The sequence below is a fragment of the Myotis lucifugus genome, unplaced genomic scaffold (assembly GCF_000147115.1).
Source record: "Myotis lucifugus unplaced genomic scaffold, Myoluc2.0 scaffold_19, whole genome shotgun sequence".
NCBI lineage: Eukaryota > Metazoa > Chordata > Mammalia > Chiroptera > Vespertilionidae > Myotis > Myotis lucifugus.
This window is the reverse complement of record NW_005871067.1, coordinates 5,390,182-5,411,428: the sequence shown is the minus strand read 5'-3', so window position 1 is coordinate 5,411,428 and position 21,247 is coordinate 5,390,182. Positions and strand designations below refer to the sequence as shown.

At 39.5% G+C, this 21,247-nt stretch overlaps 1 protein-coding gene across 13 annotated transcripts in view; it reads left to right on the top strand.

The window, feature by feature from the left end:
* Positions 1 to 2,174: 2,174 nt before the first annotated feature.
* ZDHHC20 (zinc finger DHHC-type containing 20) overlaps positions 2,175 to 21,247 on the top strand; it is a 95,984-nt gene continuing 76,911 nt past the window's right edge. For 11 of the 13 annotated variants that reach the window (XM_023751199.1, XM_023751204.1, XM_023751202.1 and 8 more), the window contains exons 1-3: positions 2,188 to 2,339; positions 9,470 to 9,496; positions 14,142 to 14,245. In XM_023751199.1, coding sequence (XP_023606967.1) covers positions 2,222 to 2,339; positions 9,470 to 9,496; positions 14,142 to 14,245 — 249 coding nt within the window. In that variant the 5' untranslated portion in view covers positions 2,188 to 2,221. Of the gene's footprint in view, positions 2,340 to 9,469; positions 9,497 to 11,467; positions 11,488 to 14,141; positions 14,246 to 21,247 lie in introns of those variants that run through there. The other 2 variants (XM_014452922.2, XM_023751203.1) reach the window with 2 other exon arrangements.

Sequence of the window (21,247 nt, the reverse complement as noted above, 5' to 3'; positions counted from 1 at the left end):
CCTCTGGGCCGCCCAGCAGCACCGCACAGAAGCCGGGTGGGTGGGCAGCACGCTCTCTCCTGGCTGGCCTCACAGACCGGCTCCTGCATGAACTTACAGGGAGCTTGACTGACCCCTGCTGTCCCAGTGGCTGTGGCCTGGCTCACCCGGAAGAGGCCCTTGCAGGCACCCGGCACCTGAGTGCAGGGGTTTCCCTGGTGCACAAGCCCTGGAGTCCCGGGGGAGGTAGCAGGGGGAGTGAGAGCAAGCTCAGTGGACACCCCACATTCTCACTGCACCTCCGTCCCCATCACCCCCACCCACACCCTCACCCTCAGGTAGCAGGTGAGAGGTCGCAGCACGTCACTGATGCCCACCATGTTCCGCACCACCCCCTGGTGGTCAGCACATGTCATAGCGAATGATAGAACTCCCGGTCTCCTGGTCAAACGACTGCCTGAGGGGACAATTTGCATATTAGGCTTTTATTTATATAGGATATCACATGATAAAAAGGGAGAAGTATGCTTTATGAAGACCTTGTAACCCACCCTTGTATTCCTTTAATATTGTTTCTGTTAAAGTGTTTTTATTTTTTTAAGTGTTTTTATAGAAGACGAATTGTTAACTAATATATAACTGATGGATAAGCTGCACATTTGTGGAAGAGTTCCAGGAACTGCTGGGGAAGGAGGCTGATTCCAGCAACTAGATATTCTGGCTCCAGGGGGATTGCTGATTCTCAAGCATAAAAACCCGACCTTCGTTGCCCTGGCTGGGTGGCTCAGTTGGTTGGAGTGTAGTCCCATGCACTGAGAAGTTGCCGATTGGATCCCTGGTCAGGGCACATACCTAGGTTTTGGGGTCAATCCTCAGTCAGGATGCATATGAGAGGTGGCCGATTGGTGTTTCTCTCATACTGATGTTTCTCCTCCTCTCTCTCCTTTCCTCCCTCTCTAAAATCAATTTTTTTAAAAAAATCCTCAGGTGAGGATTAAAAAAAGAAAGCCCTAACTGGTATGGATAAGTTGGTTGAGCATCATCTTATGGTTTGATTCCCAGTCAGGGTACATGCCCAGGTTGCGGGTTTCATCCCCAGTCAGGGTGCATTCATGAGGCAACTGATTGGTGTTTCCCTCTTTCTCTCCCTCTCCCTTCTTCTCTCTCTAAAAGAAACAAAAACATTTTTTTAAAGTTAAAAAAAAAATAAACCAGACCTATGCTTGACCAATTTCAAGATAATCATTGGCATGGACTATGCTGTCTTACACATAGAGACCTTTCAAATACCCTCCTCCCCGGGTTCTTTGTTCTGCTTTCCCTCTCCCTCCTAATGAAACTCCCCACTGGCGGTGAGATGTTAAGATGGGCTTTGGGTGCGAACCCCCCCACTTTCTGAGTTTGCTGGCATTGGAATAAACCACTTCTTTCTTACCAGCACCTGCCTCATGAGTTTGGCTTTCCTTGTGGCAGGCAGCTGAGACCTGCCTTCAGTTACAGTTGTACTGAGCAGCGGCTAACTAAAATCTTAGTCTAACCAAAGTTGACTTGATAGTAGCAGGAAATGCAGTTTGGAATTACTTGTATTATGCTATCTTCACAGTGCTGCATTTATGTTCTATTATGATTACAAGCACTGCTTAACAGAATACTCCAGTTGTAAATAAATTCTCAAAATTTCAGTAGTCCCTTGGGGGTCAGGAAGAGAGGCTGTTGCTCCCCATCTCACAACTCAGCCTTCAGTTTGTGTTTCAAATCAAACTGAGAGCTTCTATAGGGCTCCCATCTTAAATCACGGGCATCTACTAAGTCCATCTTCAAAAAATGGAGGGGTTGGACCTGAAACGCAGCGCAGATGTTTTCAAAGTTCAGGGTTCTTAATCACAGCTGCACATCGCCCTCCACGGAGGAGCCGGACGACAACTGACGTCCTCCCCTGCACCTGGCGGGCACGGTCTGCCCCACTTGACAACGGGCTCCAGGAGAGTCGTTTGTAGACACAAGGGACATCCACTAGCTCAGCTCTCCGACGAGGTAGTGTTTTCCGCCTCAGCACTTCCCCAGGTAGCTTCCTCCTCCTTTCCTTCCAGAACCTGCCCCGCCCCGCCCCCAGGGCGGAGTCGCACTGAGGCCCCGCCCCCAGCACCGCCCCTTTTGCGGGACCCGCCCCAGGGTGAGGCGACGCCGGCCTCAGGGGCGGGGCCGCGCCCCTCACGGCCGCTGTGCTGCCGCCGCCCCGAAAATGGCGCCGGGGCGGTTCTGGCGCTGCTGCCTACACGGCGCAGGCTGGGTGCCAGTGCTGTTCATCACTTTCGTGGTGGCGTGGTCCTACTACGCGTACGTGGTGGAGCTGTGTGTGTGTGAGTACCGGGCGGGCGGACGGCGGGACGCGGCCCTCAGCGGCGCCGTGGGGTGGACGCTCGCTCCGCAGGGCTTCCCGGAGGAGCCGGGGCGGAAGTGTGTGGCCGGCTCTGCGTCTGTGACGCTCGCAGCGAAGAGTCGGGCCGGGGGGCGGCGGCCGTGGGGGCCGCGGAGGCCGCGAGTGCGGCGGCGGGCGGGGAGCTCTGTAGTCGCGTCCGCCGAGGGCGACTGCCGCGGACGCGACGGGCGGCCGCGTCCCAGCCTCCCGCGCTGCCGGCGCGTGGGAAGTTCATTATTTCACGTCAGAGTCAGGAACTCGCAGACAGTACTGCTTTTAGACAAAGAATAAGTGAGGTGATGATCGTCCTCGCTGCTGTTTTCTAACGGAGGTTTCCTCAGATGTGGAGATCTCCTTTTATTGTCCTTAACTGTTTCCCTCGTTAGTTCTCACCCGAGTCCCTGGAAAAGGGAAGGAACATCCCGTTACACTTCAGAGGTTTAGGACACTGGTTTGGTTAGGTTGTGCTTAAGATGGAAGGAAATTGGCTGTCAATCCAAACATTGTTCTGGCTGTTGCGCGGTTGGTCTGTCCTAAGGGATAGGCGTGGTGCGACCGCTCAGATTGACACCGGCCTGTGCCTGTCTGTCCGCCGGCAATGTCCGCTCTTCGGGAAACTTGGGGCCACACCGTCTGCGGGGTTTGTCAGAGCAGAGTCCACGCTATCAAAAAAAGGACCGCTGTTATATATACTTAAAGAAAGAGCCACATGAGATAGAAACGAGTTGTGAGAATGGAAAGCTGTGCCGCCCGCTCCGCTTGAAGGTTGGCACCACCAGGACTTCCGCAGTTATGGCTGCGGGTTTGTACAGCTCTCAAATAAGTACTTGGCAAAAACCGAGTTCTGCACGTGGAGGAGAAAGCTTTGCCTCAGAAGGCTTGAAGATAGGTTTTTAAATGAAACTATCCACCTTTAAGAAAATTATTTTGTAATTTGGAATATTTAATTCCAAGGAAAATAGAACCAGAATAAATTAGTTGTGGAATACATTTCCAAATAATAATCTGCTGAATATTATTTAGTCTCATCTTTTTGGAGACCAAAATGTTTACTATCAATGATTTTCGAATCAATTAAGGTTGGCTAGAGTTAGGTATTTTTTTTTTTTTTTTGAGACTACTTCCAGTAGGTGATAGTGATTATAGGGTTCTCATCAGCTTATGGTAATACTTTATCTTGTTTACTCTGAAGTGGGCATTCATTACAAAAGTTGTACCTGTCTTATTTAATTCTGTCAGAAGATTGTCCCCCACCCTATTTTAATCCCATAGTGGTTTTGAAGTAAAGCCTCTGACGGAACACTAAAAATGTGCATTTATGTTGAAATTGCACATTTAATCTATCGAAAGATGACATCAAACATAAAGAAAGGAAAATGAACATGAATTAAGAAGTGCTGTGTGCACTAATGGGGATGGAGGGGGTCATTTCATCATTCTTCCTTCAATATGCCACAGATGTAAGAAATGAGACTGAGCAAATAGGCTCTTTGGTTAGGTCACACAATTGTTGAGTGGGTATTAGAATGTACCACATCTCTCTATTATACATATAATTTTTAGTGAGCCATGAGGGTATTTTAAAATACTGATGGTGAAAGGTCTTACATAGTGCCTGTATTTAATACTTATAAGTTATCTGAGTTAGAGTAGGGAGAATTTGGGAGGTCTGCTGGACTTGAGCATAAAAACGTTCAGTCTCATATTCAAACTTTTCTTTAAATTATTCATGTATATTTGTTTTAATAAGCACAGACCCTCCCACTGAAATACATTAATATATAACTTTTTTATATTTTTTTATTAATATATAACTTTAAATTGAGAGAAGTGTCTTAATGTGCTGTTTTCATAATTTTTATAAAATTTTCATAGCTTCTGGTATTCTTTATCAAACTATATGGGAAAGGATGATAATAATTATCTTTACATGTGTTAATTTATTTAATGCTCATAATAATCTCCATAAAGTAGGCCCTGGCCGGGTAGCTCAGTTGGTTAGAGCATCCCTGATGCACCAAAGTTGTGGGTTCATTCTCCAGTCAGGGCACAGACAAAAGTCAGCTAGTGAATGCATAAATAAGTGGAACAACAAATCTGTGTTCCCCCCCTCTCTCTTTCTCTCTCCCTCTCTCCCCTTCCTCTCTCTCTAAAATCAATAAAAATAAATTACTATGCAAGACAAGTCTACTTGTTTATCCAGACCTGGACACTCGGGCACATTTCAGTATTATTTATGATCCATTTGTAAAGGGTGTCCCAAAATTCACGCAAGATTTGAATTTTGCGTGAGCATTAACAACAACAACAACAAAAAATAAAAGCCTAATTTTACTTGGTTTATTGAATCAGATTCTAATATCTGTTGCCCTTTGATTTCAACCCCTTCAATTTGATAAGCATTACCAAGTACCAATTAATGGCCCAGGAGCAGGAACAGTGAAGACCACTGCTTTGCGTATGTGCCAGCAAAGCCGTGGAGGCCATTTACCCGATGTGCTATTCCATACATAACCCTATACTGTATACTTTATGAATCAATAAAAAATTTACAATTTTTAATTATAAACCTGTGTTTTCTATCAAAATTACTTCTTGCGTGAATTTTGGGACACCCTTTATAAGTCAGCGATTTTCAACCCATGTGGCGAGGCACACTGGTGTGCTGCAAGAATTTTTAAAACATACAGTACCTGGCCCTAGCTGGTTTGGCTCAGTGGATAGAGCATCGGCCTGAGGACTGAAGGGTCCCAGGTTGGATTCCGGTCAAGGGCACATGCCCGGGTTGTGGGCTTGGTCCCCAGTGGGGGGTGTGCAGGAGGCAGCCCACCAATGATTCTCATCATTGATGTTTCTCTCTCTCTCCCCCCCTCCCCCTCCCCCCTCCCTCTCCCCCTCCCCCCTCCCTCTTCCTCTCCCCCCTCTCCTTCTCCCTCTCCCCCTCTCCTGCTCCCTCTCCCTCTCCCTCTCCCCCTCTCCCTCTCCCTCTCTCTCTCTCCCTCCCCTTCCCCTCTTCCTCTCCCCCTTCCTCTCTGAAATCAATAAAAATCATACAGTACCTATTTAGTCAGGGGCACTGACCTCTTTTCCCTTAGATTGTCAAATAAAAAAAATGACAACAGCCAACACAATAATAGCCATCTGATGCCCTGGCCTATGTGGTTCAGTGGTTAGAGTGTCAGCCTTTGGACTGAAGGGTCGAGGATTCAGTTCCCAGTTAAGGGCACATACCTGGGTATGGGTTTGTTCCCCAACCCTGGTCAGGGCACATGCAGGAGGCAACCAGTGGATGTGTCTCTCTCACATCAATGTTTTTCTCTCTCTCTCCTGCTCCCTTCCATTCTCTCTAAAAATCAATGGAAAAATATCCTTGGGTAAAGATTAACAAAATTATAAATATATTTAGGATTGTTGTTTCCTCTTGATGAATTGACCTTTTATCATTGTGAAATGACCTTCCTACTCCTGGTGATATTGTTTACTTTGAAATATACTTTGGCAAATATAAACATGTCTACTAATCTTTCTTTGAATTAGTGTTAGCATGGTATGTCTTTCTCCTTCCTTTTACTTTAACCTGTTTATATTTGTATATTTAAAATGTATTTGTTTGCCCGGCCGGTGTGGCCCAGTGGTTGAGCGTCGACAGACCTATGAACCAGGAGGTCACGGTTCAATTCTCTGTCAGGGCACATGCCTGGATTTCAGGCTCCCCCGTGGGGGTGTGCAGGAGGCGGCCAATCAGTGATTCTCTTTCATCATTGATGTTTCTATCTTTCTCTCTTCCTTTCTGAAATCTATAAAAAATATATTTTAAAAAATGCATTTTTTGTAAACAGCATATAGTAGGTCTTGTCTTTTTTTGTTTGTTTTGTTAATCCTCATCTGAGAATATCTTTTACATTGATATCTAGAAAGACTGGAAGGGAGAGAGAGAGAGAGAGAGAGAGAGAGAGAGACAGACAGACAGACATTGACATTGATGTGAGAGAGACACACCGATTGGTTGCCTCCCACACATGTCCAGACATGGCCAGGAATTGAGCCAGCAACTGAAGTACGTGCCCTTGACCGGAATCAAACCCTCGACCCTTCAGTCCATGGACCAGTGCTCTAACCAGTGATCCAAACCGTCTAGGGCAGGTCTTGTTTTTTTTTTTAATCCAATCTGAAAATCTCTGCCTTTTAAAAAATTGACATGTAGCATCATATTAGTTTCAGGTCTACAGCATACTATTCATATGTATCTATATTGAAAAATGATCACCACAATAAATGTAGTTAACATTCATTACCAGAAATAGTTACAAGTTTTTTTCCTTGTGATGAGAACTTTTAAGATTTATTCTCTTAGCAAGTTTCAAATATACAATACAGTATCATTAACTATAGTCACCATGCTGTACAATCTCTGCCTTTTTAACTGAGGTGTTTTGACTATTTACATTTAATGTGATTATTGAAATGGTTAAGTTTAAGCCTTCTCATTTGTTATTTTTTAATCTGTCCTATCCTTCCTTCTGCCTTCTTTTGAATTAATCAACTTTTAAATGATTTAAAATTTCTGAATTATTCTTATGATTTTCTCTTCTTTGTTGGCTTATTAGCTGTAACTCTGTTATTTTAGTGATTGCTTTAAGGTTTATAGCTTACATCTTTTAACTTATCATAACCTATCTTCAAGTGATATACAATTTCACATGCTTTTACCTTATAAAAGCATTCCTTCATTTCTTCCCTCCAAGCCTTTATGCTATTGTTGTCATACATTTTATGTTGTAAAACTCACACTATATTGCTATCATTTTGTTTAAACAAACAGCTTATTATTTTTTTAAAGATTTGAATAATAAGAAAACAAATGTTATGTATTTACCCATGTAGTTACCATTTCTAGTGCTCTTCATTCTTTTTTTTTTTTTTTTTTAAATATTTTATTGATTTTTCACAGAGAAGAAGGGAGAGGGACAGAGAGCCAGAAACATCAATGAGAGAGATCGATCAGCTGCCTCTTGCACGCCCCCCACTGGGGGTGTGCCCGCAACCAAGGTACATGCCCCTGACCGGAATCGAACCTGGGACCCTTCAGTCTGCAGGCCGATGCTCTATCCACTGAGCCAAACCGGTTCGGCATGCTCTTCATTCTTATTTATTTATTTTGTATTGATTTGAGAGAGAGAGAAGAAACATCAGTTTGTTATTCCAGTTATTTATGTATTCATTGGTTGATTTCTTGTCTGTGCCCTGACTGGAAATCGAACCCCCAGCCTTGGCATATTGCGACAACACTCTAACAAACTGAACTACCCAGCCAGGGCTCTTCTCTCTTTCTTTCTCTCTTTCTCTCTCTCTCTCTTTCTCTCTCTCTCTCTCTCATCTCTCTCATCTCTCTCATCTCTCTCATCTCTCTCATCTCTCTCTTTAAAATCCTCACCTGAGGATATTTTTCCCCATTGGGTTTTAGAGAGGAAGGCAGGGAGGGAGGAAGAAAGGGAGAGAGAAACATTAATGTGACAGAGACACATCGATTGCCTCCTGCACTTGCCCCAACCAGGGCAGGGCTTGAACCTGCAACCTAAGTATGTGCCCTTGACTGGGATTCAAACCCAAGACCCTTCAGTGGGCAGGCCAGTGCTCTAACCATTGTACATACCAGCCAGGGCCAGCCTAGGACCTTTCTGATGGTGACATTGCTAAAGCACTGGTAGGAGTATAAAATGGTACAACCCCTAAAACAGGGATTTTGGGGATAAGTGGACAGATTTACTTTTGGTCCAGTAATCCTACTATTAGGAATCTACACTGAAAATAAAATTCCATAAATGACACATGCATAAAATTATTTATTGCCACATCATTTGTAGCAGCAGAAGATTAGAGACAACCCAGATGTCTATCAATAGAGGCCTAATCGTATTACTGGAACTCCCATACAATGGAGTACTGTGCAGTGCTTTACAAACAAGCCATGATTGTGTCCATGTACTCATGTATAATGATGGAAAAAAAGGTGTGGAATGGTTTATAAATGGAGAAATGGGAAATATAGGTTGGATAAAAGTAGGTTTACAATTGTGAGTATAGGAAACACAGAGCTTATACTTGTATTATTATTTATTAATGTATTATTTTCCATATAAACAACTGTGTAAACCTACTTTTACCTCACCCTGTATGTACTTACTTGCTTATTTTACTAAAAGAAATATTAGAAGGGTAAAACAGACATTAATAAAAATGATTACTTGGGATGAGGAATAAAAGCCAGGCCTTTCTGAGTACCTCTTTATAGAGTTTTGACTTTTAAACCATTGATACTTTATTCAAATTGAAAAAAATAAAAGAGGGGAATAAAAGCAAACAGTTCAGTTTGAAATCATGAAATAAATGAACTTAATTTTTAAATTATTTTTTCTTTTTAAAAATGAACTTGATTTTATATAAAGTTGATACTATAACTACACACAGGAAATAATTATTTCAAATGACTTTTGAACATAGTACTCCTTCGTGGGATATAGTTTAAAGCCAAGCCAAATAAATTTAAAAGTTGCAAAGAAATCTTAAACTAGTATGCAGTTTTTAAACTATTTTATGTATATTTTAGGAAAAAACAAGTAAGTAAATTAATTAGGAACTAAGATTTTCATTGTAAAAGCAAAGAGATACAAATATGATACCAAATAAATTATTTAAAAACCTCTATAGAGATACATCACAGACTAAATAACTCTGAGTGCCATAGAGGAGATTCCTGTTCATTCTTTAGGTAGCATTAAGGAAAGAGCTAAAGAGACTTCAAACTATAAACATATGGATACACTTAAAATGAACAAAGGTCTGGAAAAAATGTGTAATGTGATTGCAGTGTTAATGATAAATAATTTGAATTTTAGCATTTTAGTGTTTTTAGGACTTTTTGTGCAATTCTAAAGTTGCATTAGTGTTCACGTTTTAAAACTAAACTTTATTTTTATGAAAATGATATTAAGATGAATAGTCAACAGGCGATAAAATTTATGTACAAAATATTTAAAGTATATTTATTCACTGTTTTTTCTTTTATTCTAGTTACTCTTTCTGGAAATGGAGAAAATGGTAAGACACTTTTAGTCTCAGTTTAAGTAGACTTCTTATGGTATCATAATTGCAACCTTCCTACTTTTTATTTAGTGATGACTATTTGTGCTTTTATTTTTAGAAAGACAATATATATATTTTAAGCTTAAGTAACTAAAATGAGATGTAATACTGGGTTTATTTCTATACATTCAATATATTCTTTTTTTAAAAAATAAATGTTTATTGATTTCAGAGAGGAAGAGAGAGGGAGAGAGAGATATAAACATCAATGATGAGAGAATCATTGATCGGCTGCTTCCTGCACACCCCCTATTGGAGATCGAGCCCACAACATGGGCATGTGCCCTTGACCGGAATCGAACCCGGGACCCTTCAGTCCACAGGCCATCGCTCTATCCACTGAGCCAAACCGGCTAGGGTTCAATATATTCTTCTTTGCACTATTAGTAAGTTGTTATTTTGTAAGGCACCTAGTACCCAAACTTCTTTGGTATACTTATAGATATATTTCTGCCTTGTATAGACTTTAGAATTCTATAGTAATAGTTTAGATATTTAATATCAGTTTTAGCTAGGGTGGAGGAAGGAATTTTATTTTCTTTTGTTTGTGCATTTGTTAAAAATAGCACTGACAATTAGTTAAATAGGCAGACTGTAAAAATGAAGATTGCTAGTTCATTTTGAAAGGGAATTAAAGTTTTTATAATGACTAGTCAATGACAATATTTTGAGAAAAATATTTGCTCAAAATTCACTGAGATAAAATAAATTTTTCTATCTATTGAGATCAAATTTCAAAAATAAAATTTGATTTGAGATATGGAAATCCAGAGGATTTCTACAACAGTTGAATAGTTAGAAATTAATATTTATCCTTATTACTGGAAATAATTAGGCATTCATTATGTAAATCTCAAGTTACCTTTGAATCTGGTTTCTCATTAACAGAAGAAACTCAATCTTGGTAGGCATGCTTTTCTTCCTTTAAATCAGTACTGTTTTCCATATGTTGAATACACACATACAGAATGCAGAGAATTTCTGAAATTCTTACAACAGAATTTTAAACTTGTATCATTATTTCTCATTATTTCTTGGGGCTATTTTCCCCATGTCTTCCAAAGAGTGTTTTGATGATGTTTTTTGTTTGCTTATTAGTCTTTAATTCAGTTATAGGTGATATTTAAATCAGATATTTTGATTTATAGGTTCAGTTTTTCTTTCAGCTTTGATTTAATTTGCTTAGGTAACTTTTACTTTATATATTTCTTCCAGCATATATATGACCAGAAGTTTGTTATTAGCAATCAAATTGATTCAAACTTACTTAAAAGCAATATTTTTTATTCTTTACATCATATTTTTTAAAATATATTTTTATTGATTTCAGAGAGGAAGGGAGAGGGAGAGAGAGAAACATCAATGATGAGAGAAAATCATCTATCGACTGCCTCCTGCACTCCCCCTACTGGGGATCGAGCCCACACCCAGGTATGTGCCCTGACTGGGAACCGAATCATGACCTCCTGGATCAGGGGTACTCAAACTTTTTAAACAGGGGGCCAGTTCACTGTCCCTCAGACCGTTGGAGGGCCGGACTATAGTTTAAAAAAAAACCATGAACAAATTCTATGCACACTGCACATATCTTATTTTGAAGTAAAAAAACAAAACAGGAACAAATACAATATTTGTATTTGCATGTGGCCTGAGGGCTGTAGTTTGAGGACCCCTGTCCTGGATCATAGGTTGATGCTCAACCACTGAGCTACACTAGCCAGGCTGCATCATAATTTTGATGCTGGAGGGGCAAGTCCCTAGTGGCAACTCAAACCCAGAGCCAAGAGGTATTTGGGCTTGGAGCAGAAAAGAATTCAAGACTAGAGCCAGAGAAGAGGTTAAAGTGGAAAAGCAGGTTTTATTGAGCAGAGGGGACAAGCAAGAAAAGCCACTCTACTGGACTCTCCTCACCAAAGAAGGAAGATAGATCCCAACCATCTCTACAGGTTGACTTACATCTGTTTGTAGTTTCTATGGAAAATTGCTGGTATGGGGAAATAGAGAGTGGGAAAAGGTTGAGAATAACTCTGACCTTTACAAGGTATATTTTGTGGCATTGTGTTTTCCCTTTATGGCAGTGGTTCTCAACCTTCCTAATGCCGCGACCCTTTAATACAGTTCCTCATGTTGTGGTGACCCCCAATTTCATTGTTACAAATTGAACATAATTAAAGCATAGTGATTAATCACAAAAACAATATGTAATTATATATGTGGTTTCCGATGGTCTTAGGCGACCCCTGTGAAAGGGTCGTTCGACCCCCAAAGGGGTCGCGACCCACAGGTTGAGAACCACTGCTTTATGGTATGGGTAAATGATAAGGTATGGGTGAGTAGCTGTTAATCAATCTTCGCAGGAATTTTCTTTGTCCAGAGGCTCTTCATGATCTGCTTGCATCTCCAGCCAGCTGAGTTTCATGTCAGACAGCACGTAGCAGGCCCCTGACTTAACTTTGACTTTAGTTAATTTATATAGCTCTCATGCCCCTTTCCTATATCAACTTGATAATAATAATGATCTGTTAAGTACTTACTATATTACCGGCATTATGCTGAGAGATATATTTTACCTGTTTTGTAACTGAGGGTTACAATTTTTAAAAGCAAAAGCCATTTTGTTTTTGTTCTTATGGAGAGCTGAAATATTCTAAAAATATGTTAAATGTTTTTTAACATATTTCTGGAGTATATTGTTTTATATTTTGGCCGTAGTGTAAGTAACTAAATGACCAAGTTTAAAGTAATTCTAGGTTACCATTTATTTCAAAGCTATATGATATTATGTAGATGAGGATTAATAGACTTGATTGAATATCAGGCCAGGCAAAAGTATAAATCAGTGAAGTGAGTTAAGAAGTTGACAGTTGGTATAACAGTAGGAGACTGAGCTCCAGCATGCTTTTCCAAAGGAAAAAAACAAGTAAAGAAATTGTATTGAATCCACTGGGTAGAACACTGGAGGGAACAGAGATGATACAAAGTACCGATTTTGAGAATCCAGAATTTTCAATGAGGATTACAATCAGTTTTAATGGAAGTGAAAATAAGGCAAATTTGAACATAAGAGGAGGTAGTGGTATCTGTCCTGGCGCCCAGCACATTTGGTTGTGCCCCAGGGGGTCCAGAAAAAGGGAAGGTACAAGTTACCCAGACACTTCAAGAGTATGTTATCATAGATGCAAAAAGACAGATAGGCTCAGTTAAGGTAAAGTTTGACCTTGTCAGTGAAGATACAGGCCTAGGACATAACTGCCCACCATAACTGCTTTTAGTTAAAGTTTAATTTCAGACCATCCTTTGTGGTTACTTTAGGTCTCTGAGTTGACAATTTTTTATTTTATTTTAAAAGAAACTTTTTTAAAACCAAAAACATAAGGAAAAATAACCTCAGACCAAAGGAAGAACAGGATTTATTATGTGCCAGGCATTGTCGTGTTTTGCATTTATTATATTAGCTCATAAATATTAAGCAACTAACTTTAATGAATCTAGTGGTTTATTGAAGTCTGAGCAAATTATTTGGGGAGTAGAGTATGAAGGGGTAATGAATTCATAAGGTAATGGAGAAGGTTTTTGTGGAAGAAGTAGTATTTGATCTGAAATTTAAAATGGGTAGAACAAACTTTTAAAAAAATATATTTCTATTGATTTTAGTGAGAGAGGAAGGGAGAGGGATAGAGAGATAAAAACATCGATGAGAGAGAAACACCGATTGGCTGCCTCCTGCACATCCTCTACTGGGGATTGAACCCGAAACCCGGGCATGTGCCCTGACCGGGAATTGAACCAGTGATCACTTGGGTTCATGGGTCAACGTTCAATGAGTGAGTCACACAGGTTGGGCATACTTGTGTTTTTTAGTGGGTTTGTGATGTTGAATTCTAAACTTAGAATTTAAGTACCTGGTAGATAGTTCTTGCTTCTTGTGGAAATCATTCTCACTTCTTCCAAATAGAAAACTACAGAACCCAACAGTGAGTTAATATTTGGAGATAAAGATGTTGTAGTCTTACACTAATTTATTTGGGAAAGAATTATGACAGAAATTCAAAGTGGCTGAAATTTTTGATTACCCTATGTTGAAAGGAGAATGAAATTTAGGATATCTTTCTGAACAATCCAAGAATTAAATTTTCTAATGTACTGATTATTTGCTGTGTTATGAACTTCCTTTATTTTCAGTTCATAGTTAATGTTCATAGTAATGGAACATTTATTTAATATTCATAGCAATGGATTTAATGTTCATAGTAATGGAATCTGGTTTAAGTCATTGAAAATCTAACTTTTAGAAGAGCTTGAAATGCAACCAGTGAAAGAGGTGTTTCAACTTATATCTTCAGCAACTTAATAAAATCAAATCTCATCGCAGACTAATATTACAGAAACTATAAACCATGCTCTTAAATACAGAATGCTCCTTCATATCTGTAATATTACATCATGCAGATAAAGGACTTTATATATTTTATATCTTTAGTGTGTTATAATTATTTTTTATTAGGTTAAACCTCCTGACCCTAAATATTGTGTTTTAATGTAATGCTTTTTCCTGTTTTCACCAGGATTCAATGAAATATTATTTGTTTTTATTTACCAGGAAAGGCCGTTGTTTACCTTGTGGCTTTTCATCTGTTCTTTGTTATGTTTGTATGGTCCTATTGGATGACAATTTTCACCTCTCCCGCTTCCCCCTCCAAAGAGGTAAATTTAATGTTGGTAAATTGCCAAATGCTGTAACAATGGAAATATTTTCCCTGTGTTACCTTTGTTAAAGCTTTATTATATGGTGCATTTGTTCTGTTTCCATTCATGGATCCTGCTTGGTAATTCTGCATTGTGGATGACTCATAAGCCTATTCTCAGATACAACTCTACTGACATAGCATAGTTAAAGATTAATGATGTGTTAAAGTTTAGCTGTACTTATATTCTTCTGCCATGTTATATTTTCTTAAAGACATACTTATGTTACTGGAGTAAAAAAATCTTAAGGGACAGAATGAAGTTAGAAAAGTAGGTTTTATTTTTAGAAATCTTTTAACATATTTCTTGGGTCTGAATGAGTATGCTACAACTAAAGAGTTGATTTGATTGTGGGAATAAATTGTCTAGGGCAGTGGTTCTCAACCTTCCTAATGCCGCGACCCTTTAATACAGTTCCTCATGTTGTGGTGACCCCCAACCATAAAATTATTTTCGTTGCTACTTCATAACTGTAATTTTGCTACTGTTATGAATCGTAATGTAAATATCTGATATGCAGGATGTATTTTCATTGTTACAAATTGAACATAATTAAAGCATAGTGATTAATCACAAAAACAATATGTAATTATATATGTGTTTTCCGATGGTCTTAGGCGACCCCTGTGAAAGGGTCGTTCGACCGCCAAAGGGGTCGCAACCCATAGGTTGAGAACCGCTGGTCTAGGGTATTGCTTGTTACACCTTAATTTGGCTAGTGTTTCTTCTAGTTGAAGGTTCTATCTGGAAAATAATGTGAGTGAACGTTTACATAGAGTAAGTTTCAAGACCAGTGTCTCTCTCTTGCCTTGACATTGCCTGAATTCACCTTTACCTGTAATTTAATATAGCTAGATGTTTAATATATTCCCTAGAGTTAGGATCGTCTGAGTTTGGTTTTTCTGCTGTAACATATTACTTAATGAATCTGAGCCTTAGTTTCTCATTGGAAAATGAAGTTAATAATAATGCCTGTCTCTGTAGGATGTTTTTGTGAGAATTAAATGAGATTCACTCATGTAAAGCTTTTGATATAGTACCTGCCACATGATTAGCACTCAGATATTAGCTGATGATGACAATGTAATTATTTCTCTTCATAATTCTTTAAATTTATAGACCAGATGTTTAAAATGATCAACTTCCACTTAACTTTTTATAGAATAATATATATGCAGAAAAATATACATACCATAAGTGTACACTTGATGAATTTTCACAAACTAGACACACTTGAGTGACCACCACCCAGGTAAGAAGCAGAACATTACCAGCTTCCCGTAGCTTCATGCTCCCTTTCACTAACCCACTTCATGGGAAGCCACTCCAGTAGCACTGATTAGTTTTGCCTAGTATTTCACATAGATGGGGTCATACAGGACATATACTTTGTGTGTGGCGTCTTTCATTAACATCCTATTTGTGAGATTTGTTCGTACTGTTGTATACAATTGTGGGAAATTCATTCTCATTATTTAGTATTTAGTTGTGGTCTATAACACAATTTATATACCTCGTCTGCTGTTGATGGGTACAGACGTTTGGGTAGCTTCCAGTTTAAGGTTACTACAAATAGTGCTGCTGTGAACATTCTAGTGCATGGACAAATGCATATACATACACACATACATATGTGCATACATATATAGTTCTTTTGGGTAGATGCATAGGAATAGAATTGCTGGATCATAAGTTATATATACATTCGTTATTAGTAGATAATGCCAATTTTTTTTTGTCCATTTTCTTATTCTGTGCTTTTGTTTTAAGGGGTATTATAAAACATTAATAAAACAGTGTTTCTTCAAGTACATTCTTCAGACATTGGTAATAGTCGACCCTTAAATTTATGCCATCCATATCTAAATCTCTTAAGTTGAGAAAAGGGCCTGATTTTATTTAATCAATCACTTGTGATGGCTGTTGAAACATAGCATGCATGAGAATTTAGTTCTCATTATGGAAAATAAAAATTAGAATAAGAAAAAGCAATTGGTAATACTTTTAAGAAGCAATATAGTATAGAGGTTAAGAACTCAGACTAGCTCCAGACTGCCCAGGTTCAACTCTTATCTCTGCTACTGAGCAGTTGTGTGATGGCAGAGACTTTGCTTAGCTGTCTGTAGCTCAGACCTCTCCCCTGTAAAATGAGGATGACAGTACTACATACATACCTATGGGATTCTTTTAAGGGTTGAATCAAGTAATATATGTGATTAATAAATGTATAGTAATATATACTGAGTGGCCAGATTATTATGACCACCTGACGTTTGTAGGCCAATTAGCTATAATTTCGCACTGAAGTTGCTAGAGGGCCAGACCATTATAAACGTCAGAAAAGCACAACATACCTAAGTATTGTTGCTGATCAGGTTCATCCTATCATGTTGATGGCGTATCCCAATGGAGATGGCTTCTTCCAACAAGACAATGCACCATGCCACGGTGCTCGTGTTGTGCAGGAGTGCTTTCAAGAACATGAGGGAGACTTTACCTTGCTTGGGTGGCCCCCACAATCACCAGATCTCAATCCAATTGAGCATTTGTGGGACGAAGTTAAAAGAGCCATCAGGCAGCTGGTTCCACAACCATCAAATCTCACAGAACTGGACAGTGCTATTCATCAGGCCTGGTGTCAGATTCCTCGCATCACCTTTCAACATCTCGTGGAGTCAATGCCAAGAAGAATCGCTGCAGTATTTATTGAAGGCAAAAGGTGGCCCATCGAAGTACTGATGGGGTAGTCATAATAATCTGGCCGGTCATAATAATATGGCCACTCAGTGTATAATTAATACTATACTAGTAAAGTGCTTCAAAGAATGCCTAGGACACAATAAGTGTCATCTAAATGCCATTATCTTCTTTTCTATTGGTTGTTTTTGGCACCCATTTGGCCTTCTGGCCAGGGCTTAAGCTTTTATATCCACTGCTTCCCTATTTCCACAAGTTTAGCTGCCTGTCCAATTATGCTTCCAGTGTTCCTGCTTCGCACATCCTGCCTTCCTTGTCATGACTCTTTTATCTAGTATTGTAATTGGTGTTTTACTTGTTTGTATTACCCTATGGGTGCAATGTGCCAAAAACAACCAACAGAAACGAAGATAATGGCATTTAGATGGCACTTAGTATGTCCTTAGCATTCTTGGAAGTACTTTATAGTATTAACTAGTAGCCCGGTGCACGAAATTCATGCACATTAAAAGGGAATTAATTGCCCTAACCGGTTTGGCTCAGTGGATAGAGCATCAGCCTTCGGACTCAAGGATCCCGGGTTCAATTCTGGTCAAGGGCATGTACCTTGGTTGTGGGCACATCCCCAGTGGGGAGTGTGCAGGAGGCAGCTGATCGATGTTTCTCTCTCATCGATGTTTCTAACTCTCTATCCCTCTCCCTTCCTCTCTGTAAAAAATCAATAAAATATATTTTTTTTAAAAAAGGGAATTAATTAGCGGAGATATTTTAATATTGCTATTTGCCCTTTCTCTATAATAGAAGTGTGAGAGATGAAAGGAAATTAGTAAAATGTATATGAAAATAATATACAAATTTATTAATAAACAATAACAAAAGGATATAACAAAAACAGAGGCATGATATAAAAACAACAAAGACATATGAAAACAAAAACATGATATGAAAACAACAAAAACATGATATAAAAACAACAGTGATGCAAACAATGACTGATAAAGTGATTAAACTTATTCTAATATCTCCCTGTATACCACATTAAGAGTGAAAACACTTTCAGAGTGCTTGACTAATTTCCCTTGTGATGAAGTACTTAGAACTTTAACTGTAACATCACATGCTCTTCAAACTCGAGAGAAAGCAACATATAACTGACCATGTGCAAAAACGGGTTCAGGTAGGAATATGCCTACTTTGTCCAGAGTTTGTCCTTGTGATTTATCAATAGTCATCACAAATGCTGGCATCGCGGGAAACCGTCATCAAATCACTTTAAATGGGAGGCCAGATTCAGATGGGGACAAATTAATTCTTGGAATCAGAACAGCCTCTCCCTCTGCAGATCCTGTTAATACTTCAGCTTCGATAATGTTAGGTCGTAATCTTTTGATAATACATCTGGTACCATTACAAAGACCCCATTTACTATTGAGATTTCTCAATAGCATGATGATTGCACCCACTTTCACTTTTCAATTTATGACACGGCATTCCCGAAGGAGTAATACTATTAAGAAATTCGATGGGAAAATTTTCCTTTTCAGCATCATCTATGGAATCAATGGAATCATCACTCAAATATGTGTGAAAATCTCCATCGAGTATATCCAAATTTTCTTCATTTAATTTTTGAACATGCTCATTTTTTGGACAAAGAATTGCACGTTTAGATATATTTTTAATATTATCTATAGCAGTGGTTCTCAACCTTGGCTGCACATTAGAATCACCTGGGAATCTTTTTAAAATCCTGATTCCTGGGCCTCATCCTCTGGAAATTGTTTCTTTGTTATGGGGTGGGGCCACAACATCAGTAACAAAGAAACAGAATTAAAATTTTATTGTGGGGAGCCGCTACAGTGTTTTGGACAGGTTCAAGCCTTGGACTGATGAGAGGGCATAGTCCTCTCATTGCCACGTGCAAGTCCCAGCTTGGAGGGCAGGGCCCTCCCAGCACAATTATAGCCAACAGCTGTAGTTGTAAGCTTGAACCTATGGTCCGTACACATGGCCCCACGTGCCTGAGTGATGTAGGCTTGATAGAGTTCAGGTGCATGTAGTTGAGTAGGATTGAAACCCAGGAGAATGTTGTAAACATCTTGGTCACGCCTTTACTTTGCCTCGTAGCATCTGCTATAAAATAAGGGCATGTCTCTCAGAGAAGCAGTGTCCCACGGAGACCCAGCTTTCATTCTCTTGTCTGTCTTTTCTAAGCCTTTCAGCCGCCCCCCACTTAGGTTCACCCTTGGCTGTGCTGGTGCGCCACACTTTAGAAAGATAATGCCTCCGTGCTCCCAGGGCGGGTTCCTGCCTCAAACCCCACCCTTACAGGAAACAGCTCTGGGAAACAGCTTGGGAGAGGGTGCAGCTGTTGCCAAGACAACCCATGCAGGACTGACTTCCTGCCGCTTGGTCACGGCGGTTCTGGACATGATGAACACCACCCAGGGTTTTTATAAAAGTAGGTTATATATTACTATACATTTATTAATCACATATATTAACTTTCAGCTTTTTGAGGATGGGGTCATTTCCCCACTTTTACCGAATAGTGGGTGTTCAGTAAGTACTGAATGATTGAATTATTAAATCATTAAGGGCCAGCTAAGCTTCCTTAACAACCAAAGACAGGAACTTAAGGTTCTCTTTCTAAATAAGAGTAGTGTGCTGACTGAGATACTTTATAAGTAATTACCAAGCTGTAAGACAGAGCTAATGTAACTGTGCTCAAAGGGCTCTTCAAGCTCAGAGGTTAGAGCAACAATTAGATTTCAAAATCTAGAGGAATTGATTGGGTCTAAAAAAGCAAAAATACATTTTTAGGAAAACTAAGTTATAACTATGGGTATTTTTTCAGTCTTTCAGTCAGCATGAACTTACTGAGTATTTACTGTTTGTAAGACTGGTAGGCAATGGGAATAAAAAAAGACAGATAGGGACTTTACATTTAAAGGGAAAGACAGATGATAAATAAACAAATAATTATAAATTGTGATAAATTTTAAAAAAGGAACATGATATGGTAGAGCATAACAGTAAAAGCTATTAGAAAAAAAGCTATTTTAGATAGTATGGTCAAAGAAGTCTTCTCTGAAGAAGTGCCATTTAAGCAGAGACCTTTATGAGTATCTCTTTCACTAAAGTATAAGGTTCTTGAAGGAAGAATCTTTGTGTTTTTTTAAAAATATATTTTATTGACTTCAGAGAGGAAGGGAGAGGGAAGGAGAGATAGAAACATCAATGATGAGAGAGAATCATTGATCAGCTACCTCCTGCATGCCCCACACGGGATTGAGCCTGCAACCCGGGCATGTGCCCTGACCAGGAATCCAATCATGACCTCCTGGTTCATAGGACGATGATCAACTGCTGAGCCACGCCAGCCAGGCAAGAATCTTCATTGTTTATTGCTGTGTCCTCATTAGCTACAGTCAGACCTAGTGTATAATGGACAGATTGCTAAATACTAGAATGAATGAATGAATGAATGAATGAATGAATGAATGGTGAGGAGGAGGCAGCATATGAAGAGCTGATAGGTGCCCTGCTGTGTATGGCTAAGTGGTTAGAGTGTCAGTCTGTGCACTGAAGGGTGGTAGGTTTGATTCCCATATCTGGGTTGCAGGTTCAATCCCTGGCCCTGGTCAGAGCGCATGCGGGAGGCAACCAATCAGTGTTTCTCCCACATTGATGTTTCCCTCCCTCCCTCCCTCCCCCTCTCTCTAAAAATCAATGGAAAAAATATCCTCAAGTGAGGATTAACAACAACAAAAAGAGCTAGTAGGCAACTTTGTTTCTGTTCATCTTTCTAAAAAGAAAATATCTTGCCATCACTTCTCTGGCAACACTTCAGAGTTTGTCAGCTACAAAATGAAGTTCCTGCTCATTTGCATGGTATACAAAATGCTTTATAAACTAAAATCTTACCAACTTCATCTCCATTGCTTCTTCCTGGAACTCTGTACTCAAGTAATATATTACCCTGAACACACTATTGTCACATCTTTGTGCTTCTATACCTTGTTCTTTTTTGCCAGGATTCTCTTTCTCTGTCTTCCGGAAAGATTCCTGTTAATCTTTCAAAACCCAGGTTAGATACCACTTCTTCCAGGAAACTTTCATTGACAGCTCCCACCCCCAAAGGAGCTTTTAGCTTACCTTGTAAAGTTAATGTTGTATTTGTTATGCTGATTTGTAATTTGCAGTTCTCTGTTTACATGGATAACATTTCTTCTAGACTTGCCTTAGCTGGTTGGCTCAGTG